The 27,970-nt window shown below is 41.9% G+C and overlaps 1 protein-coding gene and 2 non-coding genes across 3 annotated transcripts in view; all 3 read right to left on the reverse strand.

Annotated features, from left to right (window-relative positions):
* The window catches only part of LOC109746557 (eukaryotic initiation factor 4A-III homolog B), a 102,894-nt gene extending 74,932 nt beyond the window's left edge, over positions 1-27,962 (reverse strand). The window contains exon 1 of the mRNA XM_073509452.1: positions 25,940-27,962. Within this exon, the coding sequence (XP_073365553.1) occupies positions 25,940-25,948 (9 nt within the window). The 5' untranslated portion in view covers positions 25,949-27,962. The remainder of the gene's footprint in view (positions 1-25,939) is intronic.
* TRNAW-CCA (transfer RNA tryptophan (anticodon CCA)) lies at positions 21,340-21,413 on the reverse strand. The gene has a single exon. It is a non-coding gene; the product is annotated as a tRNA-Trp (tRNA).
* On the reverse strand, positions 21,553-21,626 carry TRNAP-UGG (transfer RNA proline (anticodon UGG)). Its single transcript has one exon. It is a non-coding gene; the product is annotated as a tRNA-Pro (tRNA).
* Positions 27,963-27,970: the final 8 nt, after the last annotated feature.

Consider the following 27,970-nt stretch of genomic DNA (forward strand, 5'->3'; position numbering starts at 1 on the left):
GATAGTTTTAGGTTTTTGCAAACTATTTCTAAACAAGAGAACATTTTTATGAAATGAATATTTCCCAAACTTATTGAACATTGTTTAAAAATTTGTGAGCATATTTTTATAATTCATTGTCTTTAAAAAAATTATGTGCTACGCGTCGGCCGGCGGATCCTCCGCCTCGCAAGTCGTCAGATTGGCACAAATCTAGCGCCGAGTGCCCGAGTTGTTCTTCACTTTTGCAACATACGATGTGTTGCAGATTTTTTTTTTTTTGCAATAAAGATCATGTTGCAGAAAATATTTGTAACAAAGGTTGTGTTCTAGAATTTTTTTTGCAACAGAGGTTACGTTGCTGATTTTTTTGCAACAGTGCTTATGTTGCAGTTTTTTTTGGAACAGAGCTTATGCTGTAAAAACAATTATCTGCACCATCGAGTTGCCACTGCAACATTTCCCATGTTTTGGAAACATGGACGATCTTGAAAAATCGTGAGTTGCGGTGCGTGGGACTAGACTGACACAGGTTGGCTCTCGACACGGCGGACACGGAGCATAGAATCGGGTGGATGATTCTAATCTTTTACCAAAAACTATAGTGCTCTTAAATTCCTTTTTCCTAGATGTTAAAATCATTTTTTACTTTTTTTTGAGGGGATAAAATCATTTTTTACTGCAACCGATTAGTTTGTAGGCCAGCCATTGTTTTGACGCACAACACTTTCAGCCCAACGTTGCCCATTTTTATGTCGTCGGCTTATTTCGCACCCCGCAGCCTCGTGCGGACTCCCACATAGCAGCAGCACACACACAGCCGCCGCCGCCGCCGCTGCTGCCCGCACCGACGCCGGAAGATGGCCTTGTCGGCGATCCCCGCCGAGCTCCTGGTGGAGATCCTCCTCCGTCTTCCCACCCCAGAGGACCTCATCCGCGCCTCCGCCGCATGCGTCTCCTTCCGCCGCCTCGTCGCCGACCGCGCCTTCCTCCGGCGCTTCCGCAAGCTCCACCCCGCGCCCCTCCTCGGCTTCCTCGACAACAAAGGGTTCCACCCCGCCGTACCGCCTCACCCCTCCGCGCTGGCGGCCAGCGCCGTCGCCAGCGCCACCGACTTCGACTTCACCTTCCTCCCCGCCCCCTACTGGGGCTGGACCGTGCGGGAAGTCCGCGACGGCCGCGTCCTCCTCGACAGACCCTGCCGTCACGACGAGCTCGGACCCCTCTTCAAGGAGATGGTGGTGTGCGACCCCCTACACCGGCAGTACCTCCTGCTCCCCCCAATCCCGGATGACCTAGCCGCTCCGGCTGTGTGCCAAATCCTGATAGAAAGGGATTGCTTCGCCGACTGCTTCCTCGCCCCTTCCGGCGACGAGGAGGAGGCAGAAGCTATGGAGGAGACTTCATTCAGAGTTTTCTGGCTGGTGCTGCTCCAAACTAAACGGGTGGTCCTTGTCTTCTCTTCCCACACCGGGCAATGGCGAGCCATTACATCCCTGACTTGCAGCTTACCTGGCTTTGTCTTATCTACATGGACGCTTTTGTCCGTGTCGCGCCATTACACGCATGGCTGCTTCTACTGGATTTCATGTTTGAGTGAAAAGTTGCTCGTGCTTGACATCCGGAGGATGGAATTCTCCATGCCTGACCACCCACCATGTGTCAGAGTTTTGAGGGGTGATGTAGCCATTGTGGAGGCAGGCCAAGGCGTGACTGTGATGTTTGTGCCTAAACCTGACACATCTCGCCGTATTTATACTGTTTGGCGAAACAATGGTTGGAGTTCCACCCAGTGGCAGATGGAGAATGAGGCATTTTCGCTGGATTCTGGGTCCTTTATGATAGGTGCAGTGGGGAGGCACTTGCTCCTACATTATGGCATGATCTCATCGGTCAACACAGGTTGTTACACACGGGACGTCCACACACTCCAGCTTGAGAGGGTGTGTGCTTCATATCACCACCAGTCAGAAGCGTATTGCAACTTCCTACCATTGTTATTATCATCACCGACAGTGTCAAGTAGTAAATTTTATGTTGCATGATAGTTACCTCCTTTCATTTATAGTTATAACAACCACATAGCTTGTCTGATACTTGTTAGTTCGTTAATGTGATGAGTAATTATTGGTTACATAGTTCAGTGGTTGTTGCTTTTTTTGTGCTTGTGGCAAAGCTGGTCAAGCTAATTAATTTGTTTGCCTTCTCTATTTGCCATCCTAAGATAATTAGACAGGTGAACAGGAGGATCTAACACACAATAAGTAGCATTTTAGGGGTATTGAAAAATCGTAAAACACACTGGATCACAACAATTGTTTCAGTTTTAATGGAGAACGAATAGAAGTTTAAATCAGGACATTGCTACCAGTTCATCTTTGTGTTGTTTTATCTTAGAAACATTTATTCCAGTCAAGCAGGACCTATGCTATCTCGAAGTCTTATTTGGTCACCGTTACACCTGTAAATTTATCTATATCGATTTCATATAAAAATTATCTTAAGATAGTAAGAGGCAAAAATTTCTTATTTGGTCTCCGATGTGAAAGTTAATTCATTGTTGTAATAAATACTCCGTACGATACTAAAGCTTTGAATAAAATATAGTATTACAAGATATTCTGCATGATGAATCAAATGATATTATTTGCATTTGTTTGGTCACGATAATCTTTATTGTACCTCACAATGCAAATTTGCAGACACTGACTAAATAGAGATTGGTATTACTTTCATGGGATGCTAATGATGGGCATGTTGATTATGTTGTAATTTGCGTCGTTGTTGGAGTTGAGAATTTTTTTTGCCATGCCGTTAACTTTTTTTTTTTTGCACTGAGCATTGTGCACTAGCTTTTGGTCCATCAGATTTGGGAACCTTGTCAATAGGCCACAATAGTCGTTTGCTTAATCTCTGTCTTACCCTTTCGTCGTATCTCCCTAAAACATATGTCAGGCCTCGAAACGGTAGCATGAACATCTGGCCATCCACTGGAGTCTAAGGACTCGAGTCATTAAGTGAACTCGTCCCTGACTTCCACTTATTGCTTCGCGTCACCTCTCTTCATCTGGAGTGCTTGGAGACACTCCAACAGCTACAGTTAAAACTACCAGATCAACACTATTTACTGACCAACAAAACCTGTTTTAGACTGAATCCTCTCTTACTTTTACCAAAGTGACTATAATAGTGGATTCTTATATGATTATATTAGAAAAAATATAAATATTTTTCATGAAAAATCTATTAATATCACTTCTTTCAACCACATATTTTTAAATGAAGGCTTTTCCAGAGAAACTAAATAGAGGTTGCTAGCACTATCATGGGATGGTAATTATGGACAGATGGATGGATTGTGTAGTACTTTGTGTTATGACAGTACATATGGAACAATATCTTCTGCCATGCCTTTAACCCTTGTTGTGATATTCATTGTGTGCTTTTGGTCCATTACATCTGAAAACCCCTTCACTTGGCCACACTGCACTTTTCTGCTCTATCCCCGCTGCAATCCTGTCATCCTGTCCTGCATAAGTGAAGCCCTTTCCAAAGCCATCAAGTGAATCCATCCAACCTGCGACCATCAAGTCAACCCATCCAATCTGCGGAACTTTGCTGTCTGAATTAATGCACTTATCTCAGAGAATTACTTGCTATGGATCTGAATTTTGGCATTTTTTTTCTGTGCACCAGTTTTTTGTTTCTTTTGAATACCAAATTGTTTTCAGTTCACACCTATATCTATCTCCTGTTCTCCTTCACATGACATCTATCTCCTATAGTAAGTTACTAAATTTCCACCCACGAAAACAAATTCACCTATAGTAATTTACAGCAGTACATTATTCTGCCATGCCTGTCAAAACTCAAACTTTGTTTGCCTGCATGCAGATGCAACCTTTTACATTTCTCCCTATTTGCAGTGCACTTTTGTGATTCATGTTGTCATTAGTCTATCAAATCGATTCCTCTTTGGTACTGAACTCCAATCATTTTACAACTGAGCCTTTGTTAGTCTACTGGTGCAATTGAACCTACAACCTAGCAGCCTCTGACAGATAGCCGTTGGTGCTTTCTATGTGCCAATGCTAGTTTTGTTCTTTAATCACCTTCCTCTCCTTTATGTCTGTGCTTCCTTCTCATCCATGCCCTTCCTTTGAAGCAGAGCAACACACATACTATAGAGCATGGCACAGTTGCCCTGGTTGCTGCATGACCGAGCTTTAACTTCACAAGTATCACTAACAAAAAAGTTGTTTGCAGAACTTTACTGAATTTTTTCAGTACTTAATTGCTGGATTTTATCTTGGGTTATCTATTCATAAGTTGCCTGCATTTTCTTTTTGGTAAAATAAATCTCAATTGCATTACAAAGCTTTGCAATAAATATCCAACCATTCTCATCCCAAAGTCACTTAGTCTTGAATGTAACAGTGTAATCTTGTGCATGCAGTCCCACGCCATGCTGACCACCGAGGGGTGGACGGCACTGTGTCGGCACCAGAACCACGAGAATCTGACCCTGGAGGCGTGGAAGGACCTACTGGTCAAGAACTGATGGACCTCGCCAGGGGACCGCCGTGCAAGCGCTGTCGTCGCAGCGGCCGCTCGGGCTCCAGAACCCGCGGAGGCGGGTCGCGGTGGACGGGGAGAAGGAGGCTGAGGCTTGACCCATGGTGGATGAGGGCCTGGGGGCGGATGAGGGGCCAGATCAAGGTGTTGTCCAGGATGGCTGCGGCAAAGTCCTTGGGCGGCTAGCTGATGGGGGCACAGAGCGAGTCCATCCTTTCTGTAAAATCTATACTATTGGTCTGCTGCGTGTTGATCCTTTTTGGTTTCAGAACACAAAATGGTACCTTTGTCAACACACAAACGGCTTGTTCTAGCTGCAAATGGCATTGATCTCATTTCTTTGAGTTACCTTCTGGGGATCTAGAGATTCTTTTCCATCCAATCATGAACGCACTACTTGCACTTGATTCTTGTTGATCCACTTCTTCGGTCCCTATGTGTTGTTGCAACAGGCAGGGGCTAAAATAGCTGGCATCCTGGTTGATCTACTCCCTCCGTTTCTAAATATTTGTCTTTCTAGAGATTTCAAATGGACTACCACATACGGATGTATATAGACATATTTTAGAGTGTAGAATTATTCATTTTGCTCCGTATGTAGTCACTTGTTGAAATATCTAGAAAAACAAATATTTAGGAGGGAGCAACTAGCATGTGGATCAGCACCAACAAAGTGAATGATCCCTCTTTCATACAATTTCTAATTTCTCAATCTTGGCTTGAGTAGGTAGAGATGAGCATTTTGGGTGAAATTTGCTGGAGATGAGTGATCCATGCATGTGGAGTTGCATTTCTATGTAGCACCTTGTTGATGGCAAGTTTTCTTGATGGGGAAAAAATGGACGAGATACCAGTTCAACTTCTGGGACCTCAGAGTGTGCCTAAGTTGTTGTGACTTCTCTTTTATGTCTGACCTTCGGTGGGCGCGTTTCTTTTTTGAAGACCTTTTGGCATCAAATGGAACCAATGGAAGTGTTTCTGAAGGTGCCACACATGAACCCCATTTTCTTCGACTTCGACAATTTGTGCCAGAGCTGCATGATGGGATGGCTATAGGTCTAATGGTAACACGCCAGCTTAGTTGAAAGTGTGAAAAAATCATGCATAGAAGACAACACTGAGTCATTTGAAAGCAGTGCACTTGCCCATTTAGAGTAGAAGAAAATGCATATTCAAATCTCCAACTTGATTGTTCATGTAACTTATGCTCCTCGGTTGTTGGTTGCACCTTCATACTCCCTCCGTCCCAAAATTCTTGTCTTAGATTTGTCTAAATATGGATGTATCAAGTCATGTTTTAATATTAGGTACATCCGTATCTAGATAAATCTAAGACAAGAATTTTGGGACGGAGGGAGTATGAAGAAGCCTATTCAGGTTTGCTGTTTTGGCCTTTTCTCTTGGCTGCATTCTCATGTCACTGTCCCGGCAAATCGTATCGATCTTGTAGTCTTGTCCAGTTGCAGATCCAAGGAGGGGAGGATAGGACGGCAACTAGGCAAGCATACTCAAGAACTTACAACATCAACAACACCGAGAACGGCTGAGCAGAGATGCTTCCTTCGACGGCTCGGCCTGCTACGGCGGCGGCCTACACGCAGCCGCAGCTGAGGCAGATGAGGGCGCAGTGCATCATCTTTCTCGCCTTCAAGTACGTTATTCTTGTTGGGTAGCAAGCATCTCAATCTCTGCAAGAAACACCCGGCCGGGCATATAATTCCCTTGTTTCTTTCACCTTGACATGTGTGTGTGCGTGCTAGGAACCAGATGGAGCCGAGGAAGCGGCACCTCGAGATCGCGCTCGGTGAGGATGACATCGACGGAGCCGGCTGCCACGGCGAGACGACGACGACGAGCTCACCTTCTCAAGCCTCGTCGTCCTCTGCCGCACCGTTGCCGCTGCCCCACCTCCTGCCCATCTCCTCGCTGCGGCTGTCCCCGTCCATGACGGAGCAGGAGCAGGAGAATCGCGACCACAACGACGACCCTGCAGCAGAACATGAGTAATTGATGGTTGTATCCTCTTCTCCCCACGACCAAAGATGAATGAGAGGCTCCTTTTGGATACAAAGTGTTGTTCTCATACATACGTATAACAACTTTGATTAGCCTTGTCATACATACATATAACAACTTTGGTTAGCTTTCTAGTAGCTCATTAGTTTTATTGCATCTTGTAGATCTTTTTTTTTGCGGGGAAATAAAATAAAATATGAGATTTACGAAGTCACCGTAGGCGCCGTGTCGTCGACGGGAACGTCTCCTTCCACTGAAAACGTAACGTCGGAAATCCTGAAATAAATACGTTTTTTTGTCTCTATATAAGGGACATGGGTCAGGGTAGGTTACGTAGGTCGGGTTCAGAATTTGCGTTCTGTAAAGATGACAACTTAATTTTTTGGCCCGCAACACTAACACTTTCAGCCCACAGCACAATTTATCCCAATTTAATATAGTAGCACAAATACAACGCACGGGAGAAACAAACTCAAGCCTCTCCCTGTACCGACTTGTAATTCTTCGTGCGTTGCAATCGTCACATTCACTTCACGTGGTTCAACACAAATCATGTATTGACATATCAGGCATTGTATTTCCTACTTACCGCAAACAATAATGATTCCGATTGCGAATTATATCAAGGTATGAGGCTATCAGCCTCTTGACTGAACATAAGCTGTGTACACTTCACTGTCACCACCGTCCACCTTCTTCATCTCTACCATGAACTTGGGCTTGTTTCCGGCAGCAAACTATGTTGTGTTTTTCCACCATGGCCATCGAACCATAGTTTGAAAAATGAACCAGTGAGAACTTATTGTTCTAATCATCAAGTATAAATGAAAGCAAAAATTACTATTCACGAAGTTCATTCTCATTGGCTGGAAATCAATCAATTGTTAACTTCTTGTAAAAAAGCTTGACTTTCATACTGCCTAAATAATATAATATAAACATGGCCAAGCATAATTTATATATACCACAAGAAATTCAAAACTACATTATCAAGAGATGGAGTACAGCATTGATCATTTATTTAATGGTCATCTCTCCCATTAGATAGAACACGGAATTTATTCGTTCTTCTAAGACTTTTGTTTCCTACCGAATTTGTTTCCCTGTTTTAATAGTTGTCTAGCATGCGCTTGGCTGGCATGATATGCTTGACAATTTACCATAAGATATTTTGGCTTTTCAATATAGTTTCTATGAAGATGTTTTCGCAGTAGGTTGTTACATGAAGTATACTTGCATGGAGTTGCGAGATACTGGGCCGCGGCCCGGCTTGGAGCGCCATAGCGCTTCCTGGCGCATAAAGCGCTGCATAGGAGGCCTCGGGGTCGTGAGAAGAGAGAGATAACCCTAATCCCCAAATCCTTCTCACGAAGCCCCGTCGTGATGGGCGACGCCACGAACGCCTCCCGTCGGCGTCGGCTGGCCTCAATTCTCCTCTCCCGGAAACCGCGCCTCACCGACAGCAGGAACGAGACGACGGCCACAGCCGAATCCAAGGATGGCTTCACCATGGCGGTCTCCTTCTGGATGGCCGACCCACCGCAACTGTCCATCTTCTCCGTCCACTGCTGCAGACCCGCTCATTTCCAAGACGGGCCGTACTGCAATTTCCAAGATTTGCCACACGTGGTCGGCGTCGGCGCGGAGGGCCGTTTCGTCCTCATCCGCGCCGTCTTCGACCGCCGCTACACGTCCGAATATTTCCTCTACAAGGCCGGCGAGTCACCATTGCTCGACCCGATTCTTCCTCCCTACGATTATTATGGTGGCGACCGCGATGATCTGCGGGGGGTCAAGGAGTTCGGCGTCCTGCAGCTCGGCAGCCACTATCTCGTGGCCGCTCTCTGCCTCGCCCCGTTGTCGGATGACTATCACCTTCGGATCTACTCGTCTGAGAGAAATTCATGGAGCACCAGGACCCTGCCCAATCCATGTCCTGGAGTCGACAGGATTATGCCCGACAAGGTGATCACTCTTGGACAAGAAGGCCTACTAGGGTGGGTTGATTTGTCACAGGGCCTGCTCATGTGCGACCTGCGTCAAGATCAGGTGCATCTCACTTTCATCCCGCTGCCGGAGCTGTTGCCTGGGAACAGATACAAACTAAAAGGTCCCATTCCCCCTCCCACCGCAGAGAGAAGCAAAAAACTAGAAGGCGAATCTCACCCAAATCTCTGGTGGTTTGGGGATCTCGCATGGGTTGGTGGCGTGCTCAAGTTTATTGAGATGGAGAATCTTGCTCCTGAAAGCCGGAGCAGCGACAAGGATGATGTTATCTACGATTCAGACTTGATCATGTCGCTCGAGCGCAAAGCCGTGGATTGGCATTGCAAGCAGCTGTCCTTTGGGAGCGCCTGGAGGGCTGTCACATGGACTCGGACAGTTTCCTCCAACTGTTGGCGCCAGACATGCGCTGCCAATGTCGCTGACATCTTGATTGTCGACGGATCAGCACATTCATCTTTGTTGCCCGGGCTAAAGGGAGAAAAGTTGACATTCAGGGACCTCTACTCAGCTTTCCCCATCCTGAGCCCGGATGGTGATGATATTCTTTATCTCAAATCTATGGTGGAACCCAGTAATAAGGATGGATGTGTGGCCGCTCTTGACTTAGGAAACAAGGCTGTGAAAGCAGTTGGCAAGTATTATCTTCCGGATGATTTTTATTACCACTTTCGCCATGACCCTCAACATCCTTTCCGTGTCTGTACATTGTCCCGCCATCTAGATATGACTCCAGGTAACTGTTACCTGCTCTTATTGTTCGCCACACCTATGCAATGCTGACAATTCTTATCTACTTAGTTATTACTACTCCCTCCGGTCTTTTTACCCCGCATATGAGATTTGTCTGAAATCAAACTTTGTAAAGTTTGACCAACTTTATAGAAAAAAAATATCAACATTCACAATACGAAATCAATATCATTAGATGCGTCATGAATTCAACTACTCCCTCCTTTCCATATTGTTAGGCGTATTAGTTTCAGCACGAAGATTAATGCAGGTCGATGGTTAGCTTATTGCGTGAGCCGTCGTACAGGTTTTTACCTGAGCTAACAACACCAGAGACCCATCAGGCGTAATTTGTTTTATTTCCACAAAAATCTGGATTCTTAACTAGAGAGAGAGGGGGAGAGAGAGAGAGAGACGATTGCCTTATCTAAATATTCCTTATCTAAAAAAACATACCCTGATGGTATATCGATTGCCCCCCGTTACGAACGTCGCTATCGCCTTGTCACAGAGGGGGGAAACGGTCGACACGGAGGGAATCTAGTTAGTGGGGGGATTCGGGGTGTAGCTAGGTCACCGAAACATCGCACGGGTCCTGATGCATATGTGAAAATGTTCAGGCATGCGTAGACGCCCGTCTTGGGGCTCCGCAGTGTGGCCCCCCCTCCACGCAAGGCAGTGCCGCCGTCACATGGAGGGGGCCACACCCCGGAGACACGCGCCGCCTCTACGGACATGGCACCACACCACCCCGCATGTATGAGGGCCCGGTGCGACGCTCCGGTGGCATTGCTACCCCCACAGGGCCCCCGTCCCGCCTAACCCTGTAGCGTTTGACCACGAGATCTAGCCCTTTGACTTTACAGGGACGGGCTTTGACCAGTGGACCTCTCCACCCGGTTGTGTTAGGTCAGCCCATAGGAACACTTTGGAGCAACACCCGGGCCAGACCCACAGCAAGATCCCCTCCGTGTAGACCCGACGCGTCCGTTTCCCCCCTCCAGGTGCCGGCGGCGGCGCCGTCACTTGGAGGGGGCCACACCCCGGAGACGCGCGCCGCCTCTTCGGACATGGCACCACACCACCCCGCGTGTATGAGGGCCCGGTGCGACACTCCGGTGGCATTGCTACCCCCACAGGGCCCCCGTCCGTCCTAACCCTGTAGCGTTTGACCACGAGATCTAGCCCTTTGACTTTACAGGGACGGGCTTTGACCAGTGGACCTCTCCACCCGGTTGTGTTAGGTCAGCCCATAAGAACACTTTGGAGCAACATCCGGGCCAGGCCCACAGCAAGGTCCCCTCCGTGTAGACCTGACGCCTTCGTTTCCCCCCCTCCAGGTGCCGGCGGCGGCGCCGTCACTTGGAGGGGGCCACACCCCGGAGACGCGCGCCGCCTCTTCGGACATGGCACCACACCACCCCGCGTGTATGAGAGCCCGGTGCGACGCTCCGGTGGCATTGCTACCCCCACAAGGCCCCCGTCCCGCCTACCTTGTAGCGTTTGACCACGAGATCTAGCCCTTTGACTTTACATGGATGGGCTTTGAACAGTGGAGCTCTCCCTCCGGCTGTGTTAGGTCAGCCCATAGGAACACTTTGGAGCAACATCGGGGCCAGACCCACAGCAAGATCCCCTCCGTGTAGACCCGACGCTTCCGTTTCCCCCCTCCAGGTGCCGGTGGCGGCGCCGTCCGTGAGGGGGGGCACACCCCGGAGACGCGCGCTGCCTCTTCGGATATGGCACCACACCACCCCGCGTGTATGAGGGCCTGGTGCGACGCTCCGGTGGCATTGCTACCCCCACAGGGCCCCCGTCCCGCCTAACCCTGTAGCGTTTGACCACAAGATCTAGCCCTTTGACTTTACACGGACGGGCTTTGACCAGTGGAACTCTCCCCCCGGTTGCGTTAGGTCAGCCCATAGGAACACTTTGGAGCAACATCCGGGCCAGACCCACAGCAAGATCCCCTCCGTGTAGACAAGACACGTCTGTTTCCCCCCTCCAGGTGCCGGCGGCGGCGCCGTCCGTGAGGGGGCCACACCCCGGAGACGCGCGGAGCCTCTTCGGACATGGCACCACACCACCCCGCATGTATGAGGGCCCGATGCGACGCTCCGGTGGCATTGCTACCCCTACAAGGCCCCCGTCCCGCCTAACCCTGTAGCGTTTGACCACGAGATCCCTTTGGCTTTACAGGGACGGGCTTTGACGTGTGGAACTCTCCACCCGGTTGTGTTAGGTCAGCCCATAGGAACACTTTGCAGCAACATCCGGGCCAAACCCACATCAAGATCCCCTCCGTGTAGACCCGACGCGTCCGTTTTCCCCCTCTAGGTGCCGGCGGCAGCACCGTCTGTGAGGGGGGCCACACCCCGGAGACGCGCGCCGCCTCTTCGGACATGGCACCACACCATCCCGCGTGTATGAGGGCCCGGCGCGACGCTCTGGTGGCATTGCAACCCCCACAGGGCCCCCGTCCCGTCTAACCCTGTAGCGTTCACTAGTAGAAAAATGGCCTAATGTGAAGCACAATAGTCCCGGTTTGTAACTGAACCGGCACTAATGTGACCATTAGTGCCGGTTCCGACGGCTAGGCGGGCGGAGCTCATTAGTACCGGTTTGTGGCGAACCTTTAGTACCGGTTCGTGCAACGAACCGGTAACTGGTACTAAAGAGGCTGTGGCTGGCTGTGGCCAGGCTGGGGCCCCACAAGCACCTTTAGTACCAGTTCATGGCATGAACCGGTACAAGAGTTTTTTAGTTGATTCTTTTTGCAGCTGTTTTTAGTCCCACCTCGCCAAGCGAGAGGCACTCGTAGCGGTTTATAAGCCCTGAGTGCAGAGACGATGAAGGAGAGGGGCAATGCTCACCTGCACGTTGATTAACTTCAAGCCTTGAGGAAATGGTGTAGACTGCACGGAGCTATCAGGGTTTCGGACGAAAACTACACATAGCTCCGTGCAGTCTACACTATTTCCTCAAGGCCTGAAGATAAGCAACGTGCAGGTGAGCATTGTGCCTCTCTTTCATTTTTAATAACTTATTTTAACTCTGGACTTTTTGTGCCTTCATTTGCTATTTTTCATGCATTTACTGATTTGTTTTGAGCTAAATGACCCTGAAATTGAAAAGCACTACAAATGAACTCTCAAAAGGTTGAAACTTGGCATGGTATCATCATTTCACCTACGTAGCATGTGCAAAAAAGTAGAGAGGGTTACGGCAAAAAATAGATGCACTTCATGTACAAACTGGACAATCTCTTTCGAAGTATCAGGGTTTCGAACAAAAACTCATCTGTTACAAAGGCACTTCATTTTTTTAAACTTAATTATTACAACTCCAGACTTTTTGTGCGTTCAGTATGCACCATTCAAAGCCATTTCATCAACTTTCTTTCTGTCTTCATTTGCTTTTTTTCATGCATTTACTGGTTTGTTTTGAGCTAAATGACCCTGAAATTGAAAAGCACTACAAAATGAACTCTGAAAAGGTTGAAACTTGGCAAGGTATCATCATTTCACCCGCATAGTATGTAAAAAAAAGTAGAGAGGGTTGCGGCAAAAACTAGATGCACTTCGTGTACAAACTGGACAATCTCTTAGGAAGTATCATGGTTTTGGACGAAAACTCATCTGTTACACCGGCTATTCAATATTTTAATAACTTAGTAAAACTCCGGACTTTTTTTTGCGTTCAGATGCACAATTCAAATCCACATCATCAACTTTCAACCCTTTCTGACGTAATTTGCTATTTTCGATGCATTTACTGATTTGTTTTCAGAGCTAAATCACCGTGAAAGTGAAAAGCACCAGAAAATGAACTGAAAAATCACTACAAATATGAATATAATGATAAAATACACTAATATTAAATATAAGAAACTCTAAATACAGCAAAAACCTACTCAAAAATAAATAGAATAAAATATATAAACCACAAAAGAAAAAAACTATATGAAAAAATTATTTCCGCGCTGCCCAGTGGGCCTGCTCGGCCTTGGGCGTGCATATGCAGGCCCATAAGGCCCAACAGGCTCACATGGCAGCGCGGCAAAGTTAGGCCTAGAGGCCTGCATTATATAGGAGCTCGAAGGAGCAGCTGCGGCTTGGCGAGGTGGGACTAAACAATGAGCACCGCGGAACGGGAGCGCACCGCCTTTAGTACCGGTTCCTGGCCCAAACCGGTACTAAAGGGTGTGTCTTTAGTATCGGGTGGAGCCACGAACCGGTACGAAAGGGGGTCGCTTCCCGCCGCTTCGCCTGACCAAATTTAACCTTTAGTACCGGTTCCTGTCTCCAACCGGTACTAAAGGCCTCCCTTATATAATCAGCACTTACGAAAATTTTTAGTTATCATCTTCATCTTCGTCGCGCCCGTCCCCGCGCCGCCCCCGTCGCCGTCGTCGCCGCCCCCATCACCGCCCTCGTCGCTGTCGCCGCCGCCCCCGTCCGTGCGCCGCCTCCGTCGCCGTCGTCGCCGCCCCCGTCGCCGTACGTCGTCGCCGCCCCCGTCGCTCCGCCCCCGCACCGCCCCCGTCGCTGTCGTCGCCCCCGCACCGCCCCCGTCGCCGTCGTCGCCGCCCCCCCCGCTGCAAGATCGATCGCGTCCCCCGGCCGGCCCCCTGCCGCTCGCCGGCGGCCTCCTGTGCACAGATATGCACACACGCACACACACACAAACACACACAAACACACACACACAAATGTTTAATGTCAAAATGTTAGATTATATAAATGTTAGATTATATAAGAATTAGATAATGTTAGATGATTTAGTTTTTTATACTTTTAGTTATAGATGAATTAATATATATTAAATTTAGGTATATGAGATTTGATCATCTAATTAAAATTTTAGTATATAGAACTAGCTACTTTATTTTTAGTAAGAAAATTAATAGAACTAGTTTAGTTGAATTAGTTGAACTAGTTAGTTGAATTAGGAGCTATACTTTATTTAGGTATATTTTTAGTAAGTGCTTAGTTGAATTAATTAGTTGAACTAGCTAGTTGAATTAATAGAACTAGTTTAATTAGTTGAATTAATATAACTAATAAGTGTTTAATGTTTCACCTATGAACATAGGAAATGTCGTCTGACGACGAAAACGATTTCATTATGTGCGAAGACTGCGAAGACCAACGCGGCCTGTGTGACAAAAATTTCCTAGTTGATGATAGGCGCTTCAGCATCAAGCTGGATGAGACCTTCGAAGTGGATACAGTAAGTCACAACGACAAGTCTTTTTTTCGTAATTAAGCATGATTTATATATGCTTCATTTGCTTCAACTTATTATTTTAAATTTTCACTATTCTACTAGCGTATCCCCTGCCATGCAAGAATTTTTGTCTTGGATAAGATAGGTTTTAGTCCTAACAAAACTATTGAGGTAAAGAGAGTTTACTTAAAGACCGAGCATGGTTATACCTTCAACATCAAATTATACAATCAGGAAACCTACACCCATTTTGAATGCAAAACTTGGCAAGCACTATGCAAGGCTTATGCATTTGAGCCTGATATGTTTATCACCTTTGATATTCGTCCCGAAGATGATATTGAAGGTAATAGAGACATTTGGGTCGATGTGCAGACGCCTCCAGTTCTACCATCATGTGAGTTTCTCAACCATATTTATGTTCGATATTGTTTTTTCAAAAATAGTTGACAACTAATTTCTATTGACAGCTTATTTCCATTCAAGCAAACATGTCCAGCACTTGGTAGACAGGACCGTCCACTGTCCCGGGGCTGAACTAAACTGCGAGGAGATAAGTCAATATGTTTCATGGCTTGAGGATCTTGATGCTGTCAAGAGAAATTATTTTCCTAGACTTGCAAATCTTAGTACTCAAAACATGCGACCAATAGTGTTCGTATTGAACTACGGTCACATGTATTTAGGAAAGATGGTAGGATTTTTACTATTTGTCCTCAGTGCATCTTTTGCATACATTATTTTTAAGCTAAACTTCATTGCTAAGTATGATACTATACGATGTTCTCTTCAACAGGGACTCCCGATGATAGTTGTGCCTCAGTGGATCTCGACTAACGGTCGCATGTCAATTGTTAGCTTACGGCCAAGACATCCTACATTGCACACGAGTGCATTCAGGATTTCTAGAACCGAGGAATGCTTAATAGTGAAAGACTAGAGCAAAATCGTGAATGATCGCAGAGAAGTACTAGGAGGCAACAATCAGAAGCGCAACCCATGATTAGGAGACAGGTTCATCTGCATGCTCCAATATGATGAATCAGGAGAGCTATACATGTTCTATGCCATTTTACCAGAGAGAGAGAGAGAGTAGCAGGAGTGATTAGCATGCTCTTAGTACTTGTCCTCTCATGTCCGTGTTCTTCGTCCTGAACTTAATCTCAAAGAGTGATCATGTTGAACTCGATGATATCTTTCCTTCTGGTACAAGTGAATGTTTTTTCTTTAAGCTGCTATTGGTGGTGATTAGATAGCGGTAATGACTATGATGATTAAATAGTGGTAATGACGACTATAATGATTTTTTAGATAGCTACTATACCGTTAACTAGTCTTGTTGGTGATGATATATATGATGCAATAGTTTTTATATTAATATGATGATGATGAGTTATTATATCATTTATGAAAGAAACCGCAGATTAGTTTCAACTGGATGGATCCTAGCTAGCTAAGTGATCAAGTAATATATATGTATATGGCATATATACTTTGATCACTTAGCTAGGATCCATGCATGCATCCAGTTGAAACTAATCTGCGGTACTTTCACCTAATGATTTAACAACTCATTATAATGTAAAAACAATCTCTAAATTAAATTGAAAATACAAAACTAAAGGAAAAATAGAAAATAAATCCAAACCCCCCTGAACATTTAGTACCGGTTGGTGTATAGGATATCCATCTCAAGAAATTCTTTTTTTTCCGCAGGGGGTCGTGATGTCTTTCTACGGAATCGCAGGCCTATTCATTAGCTCCTACTTGTGGTGTACTATTTTGTGGAATGTAGGTAGTGGTTATGACCGATTCGATAGAAAAGAGGGAATAGTGTGCATTTTTCGTTGGGGATTCCCTGGAATAAAACGTCGCGTCTTCCTTCGATTCCTTATGCGGGATATCCAATCAATTAGAATTCAGGTTAAAGAGGGTCTTTATCCTCGTCGTATTCTTTATATGGAAATCCGGGGCCAGGGGATCATTCCCTTGACTCGTACTGATGATCAATTTTTTACTCCACGAGAAATTGAACAAAAAGCTGCCGAATTGGCCTATTTCTTGCGCGTACCAATTGAAGTATTTTGAGGTATCTTTTTTGAACTGAGTTGAATGAAGAAAAGAAGAATTGGAAGAAGAAAAGTTTTCTCAACACGGGGAGGAAGTCCCTTCTAAATTGGATTTGTTATTGTAAGGGGATTTTTAAGTATTTATCTAAAGGAAGGAACAAACGAGGATAAGAGAAATTTGCTTTTAATTTTTTTTTATCCAAGTGAGATATATCGCATACTATTCTTCTTTTTTCATCCGAAAGGGCTTTTTTTAATTCTATTTCACTATTTCATTCCATCTAGATCTAAGAAAGAACCCAATGCACTGAAATTCCACTACTAACTAATATACAAAAAAGAAGAATAGATACAGGGTATCAAACCTATATAGTTTTTGCTTCAAAGAAATAGAAATATCATGAAATAGAAATATCATCATATAGAGTCAGGGAATGGAATAGAGTCAGCGAATGAAGCATATTCATTAACAACTCCATTTACGGATCAAAAATGAAAAAAAAGAAAGCATTGCCTTCTTTACTATATCTTGTATTTATCGTACTTTTGCCTTGGGGGGTCTCTTCCTCATTTAACAAATGTCTGGAACTTTGGATTAAGAATTGGTGGAATACCAGGCAATCCGAAACTCTCTTAACTGATATTCAAGAGAAAAGGATTCTAGAAAGATTCATAGAATTAGAAGAACTTTCTCTCTTGGACGAGATGATAAAAGGGAAACTAAAGACACATGTACAAAAACCTCCTACAGGAATACACAAGGAAATAATACAATGGGTCAAAATAAATAATGAGGATCATCTCCATACCATTTTGCATTTCTCGACAAATATAATCTGTTTGGCTATTCTAAGTGGTTCTTTTTTTTGGGTAAAGAGGAACTTGTCATTTTGAATTCTTGGGTTCAGGAATTCTTCTATAATTTAAATGACTCAATAAAAGCTTTTTTTTATTCTTTTAGTTACTGATTTTTTTGTTGGATTTCACTCCACCCGTGGTTGGGAACTAGTAATTCGTTGGGTCTACAACGATTTTGGATGGGCTCCTAACGAGCTTATTTTCACTATTTTTGTTTGTAGTTTTCCAGTAATTCTAGATACATGTTTGAAATTTTGGGTCTTTTTTTGTTTAAATCGTCTATCTCCTTCGCTTGTAGTCATTTATCATTCAATTAGTGAAGCATAAATGTTTGATCTCCCGATATTAATATTAATCAAATTAGCAAGCATCTTTTTTTAGAAAGAAAGCCCTTTTCCATTTTAGCAAAATTCTTTCTATTTATACCTACTTTAAGGTATTCATCATTGCAGTACAACTGTTGCAGTAGAATGACAACAGATTCGTGTATAGGGAACTAGATTAGCTTAGCTACCTATCCAAGGCCTTTTGTTCTTCTTCGCATCCGTTATTTTGGCACAAGTTTTTTTGGTTCTCAAAAAGAAACAGTTTGAAAAGGTTCAATTGTACGAAATGAATTTCTAGGTCCCGGGATTTCTTACCATCAAGTTGGTAAAAAGCCTCGATTTATTGGCAATTGCTAGAATTATCTATGATCTATTTTGGAAATCCTTTTTTTGTTTAGACTGCTTTTTGTTTATGAGATGTCTGGAATTCCTTATTTATATCCCATGCAAAAGAAGAGAATCCAAGGCAAAGGCGAGAACAATAAAATTAAAATTTCTTCCTTTTCGGAGGGATTGCAGGTCTTCTTAATCGTCTATTCGGCACAAGAAAAAGGCTTTTTCTTGTGCCGATTCTTCTTGTATCAAAATAAGAATCCTTTTTCTTCCTAATTCGTCAAAGATTACTATTTCTTCTTTATTCGGGTCTGTCTCTTGGACCTCTTTTTCTTTTGCTTAGGTTTAGCCGAGGTAGTGGACAAACAGAGGGGAAGAAAATATGGCGGGGGAAAAATTTCTTGTGATTGTGAGCAAATTGCTTGGCTTGTTTAATTAAGTTCAACTTCAAATTTACATAAATTTTGCAAAAAAAAGCAAACTCTTCCATTGAAGGTTTTTTTTATTTTTAGGCTAGTTGAATAGTTTTGATTAAGGTTTTATTAGTTTATTACTCGAAACTAAATCAAGGATTTTCAGGATACTTCCTTCGTAAAATAAGATATTGGATCCTCGAGTGATCTCTTTTTCTTGTTGCTTCATAAGAGTGAATCGAATAGATTCAATTCGCGTTATAAGAGTAAAAATTCCGCGGGTCCTTTCCGCTCTAATCAGATAAAGGGGGGTAAGGACCCGCTAAGCTCCTACTTTTTCATGTTTACAATCTGGTCCCTCCGATTACTATAGAGATGAACCCAATCCAGAATATGAACCATAAAAGAAAACACCTACTAAACCAATCACAGCAATACCAGCTACAGTACCTATCAGCCAAAGAGGAATTCTTCCAGTAGTATCGGCCATTTCCCCTACTTTCCTCCACATTTTATCAATTGGTCATGCTAGAGACAAAAACAGTCATGGGTAGTTATAAGGATGGTATCCTTCCAAATGGGATAAGAGAATTCTTATTAGTCTCTTTCTTTCTCTCAATTGAAGAAGTAATTGGAAAATAAAACAGCAAGTACAAAAATGAGTAATAAACCCCAGTATAGACTGGTACGATTCAATTCAACATTTTGTTCATTCGGGTTTGATTGTGTCATAGTTCTATAGTTGGAATTTGTTTTATCGTTGGATGAACTGCATTGCTGATATTGATCCCAAGAAAAAAACAGTAGGTACAGCTAGTCCGTGAATAGCCAGCCATCGCACTGTAAAAATAGGATAGGTTCGATCTATGGTCATTGAGGGCCTCCTAAAAGGATCTACTAAATTCATCGAGTTGTTCTAAAGAATCAAAACGGTCGGTTATTAACGGAATTCCTTGTCGGCTTTCCGTGAAATACTCGTTTGGCCTAGGACTTCCAAACACGTCATAAGCTAAACCCGTACTGACAAATAACCAACCCGCAATGAATAGGGAAGGTATAGTAATGCTATGAATAACCCAGTATCGAATACTGGTAATAATATCAGCAAAAGAACGTTCTCCCGTGCTTCCAGACATGCTGAACTCCCAAAATTTTTGTACATTCAAAAAAGGAATTGATTCCGTAAAAGATGGGATCGACCAGTAAATAGAAAATTACTGATATTTCATCCTTGTGAGATTGTCAATTTTGTACCAAAGGTGTATTTTGAGTATACCGAATTAGTATAGCTATCCTTCCTATGGCACAGCAATCTGGTTTTGCCTGGTTCCGAAACATAATTACTTTTTTATTTTTTTTGTCTATAGGTAAGCTATATGTTATTCAAGGCATCAATAGAAAACCCCATTTTTGTAGGTTCTACTTACTTTTCATTGGCTTCGGAATAATAGAGTAATTCGGAATAGCAGCCAAAATCTTGGGAAAATCTAAGTTAATGATCAATAGGTTTGGATAAATAATTTAGGAAGGATATTCTCATACTGACACAATACAAGGACAAGTATATGTGAAATCTATCCTTTCATAATTCGTAATTCATCCTTGTATTGTTTGTTGGATTAGGTCTAACTTTCTTGACCAAACTGCGAGCGCGGAACTTTACGAGATGAAATAGGGAAAGACAGAAGATAGAATAGAACTTAAAAGGATAATTGAAGTGACTCGTCTTCGAATCTACTTTGGTTGGAGTTCGAAAAAGGAATAAAAATAAAGTAAATTCAAGGAAGAGCTTTTTTTTTTTTTTAACAGCCCCTTGGCAGGTCGTGGAATGCTTTTGTTCTCCTCTTATTCCATATGGAATACAATCAGTTAAAATAAGAAGGAATAGGGGAATATTCGATCGTTCACTCCAAAAAGAGGGTCCTATTGAAAAAGAAATTATCCAAAATAGAAAGAAGTTTTTTTTTTCAAATTCAATTGTTTATTTATCTCTTATTCAAAAATTTCCCTGAAAATTGAATGAAAAAATGAAATTCAATGGGGTTAGATGATCTAGTTCTTAATATTATTACTTTACTCAATTGACAAATTCCACAACAAATCTCTTGATTCGGAATTAGGGACTCATGTATCATCTGATGAATCCACTTTCTTTTACACTTCTGTATCTTACTCTACCTTGTTTTTTAGTATTATCTAAAATAACTGATGAATTCTGAATTTTCCATAACTTAGGTAAATGCTTTACCAACATATGTAGTGTAGTAAAAATAAATAAATGGAATTTAACTCTTTCATGCTTACTTTAACTAGTTATTTTGGTTTTCTACTGGCTGCTTTAACTATAACCCCAGCTCTATTTATTGGCTTGAACAAGATACGCCTTATTTGAATTGACTGAATAATTATAATTCAGAAAAGAAAAATCTTTCTTTGGGATTCCTGGCATTCTACGACTCTTTTCCAGACTAATTAGGAATTCTTTTCTTGGTCATTGAGATTCGTGGATAATTTAGAGTACTATTTAGGGATAGATCGTACCTCTTTTTTTATCCCCTCGAACAAATCGAAATGATTGAAGTTTTTCTATTTGGAATCGTCTTAGGCCTAATTCCTATTACTTTAGCGGGATTATTCGTGACTGCGTATTTGCAATACAGGCGTGGGGATCAGTTGGATCTTTGATTGAGTCATTTTTTTTTGATTGACCTCCTCCAGACCAGAGAGGAGGTGAAATTGAAATTGGAGTTACAATTCAATTTTGTTAAGTTATTTTACTCTGCTTCGACATAAAATAGATGGAATCACGCTCTGTAGGATTTGAACCTACGACATCGGGTTTTGGAGACCCGCGTTCTACCGAACTGAACTAAGAGCGCTTTCATTCATTCAAAAAGAAAATCTTTTTCTATTCCTAATGTATCTCACGTACGTATAGTCTCCACAAATTCAAGTTATACCCACTTTACTTTAATTGATCTCGTCGCTACTGCCTATAAAGAAGAAAGAAGTAATAGGTAGGGATGACAGGATTTGAACCTGTGACATTTTGTACCCAAAATAAACGCGCTACCAAGCTGCGCTACATCCCTTTTCCAAATTAAATTGTTGTACAATGCCATTGTACACAATTCCTGTCTTCTTTTCCACATCATAATTTTCTTCTTCTTTCTATTTTCTTCTTCTTTCTTTCTCTATCTATATATAGAACCCTCGTGTCATTTATTCTTTTTGGTCTCATATAATTAAGGAATTATATACATATAAAATCCAATATAATTTCGCCTATAAAAGAAGGATTACTTTTCCTTGCTAATATATAGGAAGAAGGGGTCATCTTTTTCTTTTTTAGGGATAGGAAAATTTCGTCGATATGGTTCATTTTATATATAGCATAACAATCTTGGGGAAGAGTTTATGATCATATATGTATTCCAACAAGGAAGGAGGATTTTCAATGCGGGATATAAAAACATATCTCTCTGTAGCACCCGTGCTAAGTACTCTATGGTTTGGTGCTTTAGCAGGTTTATTGATAGAAATTAATCGTTTATTCCCAGATGCTTTGTCATTCCCTTTTTTTTTAATTCTAGTTATTGCTACGGGAGGGATAGATTTCTTCGTGATATGACAAAATTTGATCCTTTTCAATCTTTTTTTAGTATCGGAAGGAAAAAGAAAGAAAAGATGGATTGGGTTGAACCTCAGAGTCATTAAAAATTTTGTAAACCCCATTTTTGAAAATAGAAATTCAATTTAAAGGGGTACCCAAGCTAAATAAGGCCTCAGAAATCAGAGCATAGAAAAGGTGGGGCTGGCTAATTAAATGAAAGGATTTCGAACCAAAATCTTTGCTAATTCGACAAGGATTGTATTCTTTAATTATTTCTCTATTTTTTATTACTTAATTTAAGAATAAAAAAAATTATTCTAATGAATTTTATTCTTCTTCTTCGGATTCAAAATAGAAGAATAAAAGAATAAGTAGAAGAATTAAGTTAAGTCAATCCAAAAAGAAAAGGAGGTTCATGGCCAAGGGAAAAGATGTTAGAATCAGAGTTATTTTGGAATGCATCAGTTGTGTTCGAAAAGGTGCCAATGAGGAATCGACGGGGATTTCTAGATATAGTACTCAAAAGAATCGCCACAATACACCCGGACAATTAGAATTCAAAAAATTTTGTCGTTATTGTCGCAAGCATACGACTCATCACGAAATAAAGAAATAGGAACATCGTGTGTTCGATCTTTCCAAACAACAGAAAGAGTAAGAACTTCATATTTAATATATAAAGAAAACATAGTATAGAATACAAAATACAAATCAACTCATCTGATTTCCGGTAGATATTATTTCATATGTATAGAGGGTATTCATATACTATAATATGAATCAAATAAGATATGGATCAAAGAAAAACTACTTCTTCTGGATCCTAAATTAATAAAATAAAGAAGTGAATTTTCAAATTTTCAAATTTTAAATAAGGAATAAATCATGTATACATCTAAACAACCTTTTCTTAAATCTAAGCAACCCTTTAGTAAATCCAAGCAATCTTTTAATAAATCCAAGCAACCCTTTCGTAAATCCAAGCAAACTTTTCGTAAATTCAAGCAACCTTTTCGTAAATCTAAACAACCTTTTCGTAGGCGTCCCCGGATTGGCCCGGGAGATCGAATTGATTATAGAAACATGAGTTTAATTAATAGATTTATTAGTGAACAAGGAAAAATATTATCGAGACGAATAAATAGATTAACCTTGAAACAACAACGATTAATTACTCTTGCTATAAAACAGGCTCGTATTTTATCTTTCTTACCGTTTCGTAACTATGAGAACGAAAAGCAATTTCAAGCCCAGTCAATTTCAATAATTACAGGTTCTAGACCCAGAAAAAATAGACATATTCCTCAATTAACGCAAAAGTACAATTCCAATCGAAACTTAAGAAAAAACAACCAAAATTTAAGAAACAACAACCGGAACTTAAGTTCCGATTGTTGATGTTTTATTCGAATTCGAAAGGGCCAGACCTATATATATTATAAAGAAAGTAATCCAGCTCGTTGATTCCTACCACTTAATCTTAATTTATTGTATCTTCCCGGAGTTCCCTCTCCGGGAATTCATCTTTTATTATTCCAGTATATTACTTTATTTATACCTTTAATTGATGATCTTTATTTTATTGGAAATCGTGTAAAGATTATTTGGATTTGATACAGCTACTTGTGCAAGCATTTTACGATTAAGAATCAATTTCTTCTTGTACAGGTTGTGTATTAATTTACTATAACTATCGAATACTTTATATACCCGCGTTGCTGCGTTTATCCGAGTGATCCACAAACGACGAAAATCCCTCTTTTGCCTACCTCTATCTCGATGAGAGGAAACAAAAGCTCTTTTTACCTGTTGGGTAATCATTCGATTAAGTCTTAAATGAGCCCCTCTAAAGTTTGAGGCAAATGAACGCATTTTTGTTCGTCGTCTCCGGGCTATATATCCTCGCGGAACTCTGGTCATTGAATCAAATTAACCTTAATGAATAACTAATGATTTCTCTTCTTTTAGCCACCCTTTTTCTCATTAATAACAAAACTAATTATTCCGATATATAAAATATTAATTCCAATGGCTTTTGCTATAGTAACCTTCCCAACCACGATTTTTTATTCCACTCCGTTCAGTTATTTCTATACGAAATAACAAATTCATTCTAATAATACTAAAAAAAATAGTGGGTTCCATCGTTTCTATGGTTCCCTTTTAAACGGTGAGGCCCTCTCTATACACCGGAGCCCTTTCTTTCATCAAAAGGTATTGCGAACTTGTATAGTCCACATTCTTTGGCTCTACCTATCCATTATAGAGTAAATAGCTCTTTTCACAATAAGAGTTATCCATACAGTGACGGTATTTAATTATGAAAGTTGGCTAAGTAGCTGACCCTGTTAGTCCGTTCTTTTAAGATAAAGGAGCATAAGCCTTTTTCTTTTTATTACTATTTCCTCCGCTTAATGGATAACCATTTGCTACCAATGGGAGAATTGCTTCTTATTTCCAATTTAGATAATTGGATTTGCACCAAAGGAAACCATAAATTCCATATACCATAGAAATCTAGGATAGAGAAGCTATATCCTATTCATTGGTACTAATCATGGATACTTCAATTTTTTTAATATTTGTTTGAAGTCATGATCTGAACGAGTCGCACATACACCCTAGCACATGTTCCTCGACGCTGAGGGCATCCTTTAAGCGCGGCCGTTTTTCGAGCATTTCGTATTGGCTGTCTTGCGTTTCTAATAAGTTGTTTAACCGTCGGCATGTTGTATGTATATAGAAAAAAATGGATTGGTTTAGATCCATCTTAACCTGATGATTGCTCATCATGAAGTCTTTCTATTTTCTATTAAATCGAGGAAAACACGAATTTAGCTGTGAAATAACTTTACAAGAAATCCGGACACTACCAATCCTTAAACATTTCTGGAAACCACACTGGATCAGTATCGCAGTGCTTGTCAATCATTTCATCCCCTACAATATCGACAAGTCCATAAGCTTTGGCTTCGTCTGCTGACATAAAAACATCCCTTTCCATGTCTTTGGATACAACCCAAAAAGGCTTGCCTGTTCTTACTGCATAAACCCTTGTGATCATTTCGCGAACTTTGTGTAACTCTTCTACTTCTAGTAAAAATTCTGGTGTCCTTGCCCGATAATAAGCACTAGCAGGTTGGTGAAGCATAATCCTCGCGTGAGGGAATGCTATACGCTTGGTGGGTTCTCCTCCAAGCAGAATGAAGGACGCCATGGAGGCGGCTATTCCGAGGCATATTGTATATATATCTGGTGTCACCGTTTGCATCGTATCAAAAATAGCCATTCCTGAGATTAGCCACCCGCCTGGGGAGTTTATAAACAAAAAATATCACTAATTCCATCTTCTATACTCAGATATACCATGAGACCTGTAATATGATTCGTGATCTCGCAACGAATCTCTTGACCTAAAAAAAGTGTCCTTTCTCGATACATAACATTGTATAAGTCAACCCAAGTCGCTTCTTCATCTCCAGGAATCCGGTAAGGTACTTTTGGAACACCAATGGGCATATTAGATTAATATTATTAAATTTAAGTAAGAAAACCACACTTTAATATGGAAACGTAAGAATGGAACAGAAAGAAAGAATCCGCAGTTTATTGTCTTAATTTTTATTCTTATTCTATATGAATACTATAGATTCTATTAATACGTAGATTGAAAGGTTATACATATAAGGAATGTAAGACAGATTGAATAAAGAAAAAGGAATGGGTGATTCGAATGCTAAACAAAGAGGGGTAGCGATCTATTCTTTGTTTTTTCCAAATTGGCCAAGTTACCCATTGCATATTGGCACTTATCGAGTATAGAATAGATCTGCTTATCTTTCTTCTTATGAACAGAATTGGCTTCTTATTTTTAATGGAATGAAATAAATATTCGCACTTTCTGACACAGAATCCCCTAGAAGGGTTAGGTACATAGGATATGGATAGTCTTTTTCAATGCGATAAAATAAAGCGACATCGTGTCTATTTTTCTTTGCTAAAGGGGTATTTCCATGGGTTTGCCTTGGTATCGTGTTCATACTGTCGTATTGAATGATCCGGGTCGATTGCTTGCGGTGCATATAATGCACACAGCTCTAGTTTCTGGTTGGGCTGGCTCAATGGCTTTATACGAATTAGCAGTTTTTGATCCCTCTGATCCTGTTCTGGATCTAATGTGGAGACAAGGTATGTTCGTAATTCCCTTCATGACTCGTTTAGGAATAACGGATTCGTGGGGTGGTTGGAGTATTTCAGGAGGAACTGTAACAAATCCGGGTATTTGGAGTTATGAAGGTGTGGCAGGTACGCATATTGTGTTTTCTGGCTTGTGTTTCTTGGCAGCGATCTGGCATTGGGTATATTGGGACCTAGAAATATTCTTTGATGAGCGGACGGGAAAACCCTCTTTGGATTTGCCCAAGATCTTTGGAATTCATTTATTTCTTGCAGGGGTGGCTTGCTTTGGCTTTGGGGCATTTCATGTAACGGGTTTGTATGGTCCTGGGATATGGGTATCCGATCCTTATGGACTAACTGGAAAAGTACAAGCTGTAAATCCAGCGTGGGGTGCAGAAGGTTTTGATCCTTTTGTTCCGGGGGGAATAGCTTCTCATCATATTGCTGCGGGTACATTGGGTATATTAGCGGGCTTATTCCATCTTAGTGTCCGTCCGCCTCAACGTCTATATAAAGGATTACGTATGGGCAATATTGAAACTGTACTTTCCAGTAGTATCGCTGCTGTTTTTTTGCAGCTTTCGTAGTTGCTGGAACTATGTGGTATGGGTCAGCAACGACCCCAATCGAATTATTTGGGCCTACTCGTTATCAGTGGGATCAGGGATACTTTCAGCAAGAAATATATCGAAGAGTTAGCAATGGTTTAGCCGAAAATCTTAGTTTATCAGAAGCTTGGTCTAAAATTCCCGAAAAATTAGCCTTTTATGATTATATTGGTAATAATCCGGCAAAAGGGGGATTATTCAGAGCAGGCTCAATGGACAATGGGGATGGAATAGCCGTTGGATTGTTAGGACATCCCGTCTTTAGAGATAAAGAAGGACGTGAGCTTTTTGTACGCCGTATGCCTACTTTTTTTGAAACATTTCCGGTTGTTTTGGTAGATGAGGAGGGAATTGTTAGAGCAGACTTCCTTTTAGAAGAGCAGAATCCAAATATAGTGTTGAACAAGTAGGTGTAACGGTGGAGTTCTATGGTGGCGAACTTAATGGAGTAAGTTATTCTGATCCTGCTACTGTAAAAAAATATGCGAGGCGTTCTCAATTAGGGGAAATTTTTGAATTAGACCGGGCTACTTTGAAATCTGATGGTGTTTTTCGCAGCAGTCCAAGGGGTTGGTTCACTTTTGGTCATGCTACCTTTGCTTTGCTCTTCTTTTTCGGACACATTTGGCATGGCGCTAGAACATTGTTCCGAGATGTTTTTGCTGGTATTGATCCAGATTTGGATGCTCAAGTGGAATTTGGAACATTCCAAAAAGTGGGAGATCCAACTACAAGGAAACAGGCAGTCTGATACACATTGTTATAGTATCTTTCACCTCTCTTTTTTGATTTGACATGGGAAACATCTCCCATCCTTTCTTTGACTCTTTTTCTTTCTTTATATGGGAAATTCTCCCAAATGACAAATGAATAGGTGTGGAAGTTATAATTGTAAATAAACCAGGATCGAATCTATGGAAGCATTGGTTTATACGTTCCTTTTAGTTTCGACTTTAGGGATAATTTTTTTCGCTATCTTCTTCCGAGAACCACCTAAGGTTCCACCAACTCCAACTAAAAGAATAAAATAATTTCA

Source organism: Aegilops tauschii, chromosome 2 (genome assembly GCF_002575655.3).
Source record: "Aegilops tauschii subsp. strangulata cultivar AL8/78 chromosome 2, Aet v6.0, whole genome shotgun sequence".
In the NCBI taxonomy this organism is placed as follows: domain Eukaryota; kingdom Viridiplantae; phylum Streptophyta; class Magnoliopsida; order Poales; family Poaceae; genus Aegilops; species Aegilops tauschii.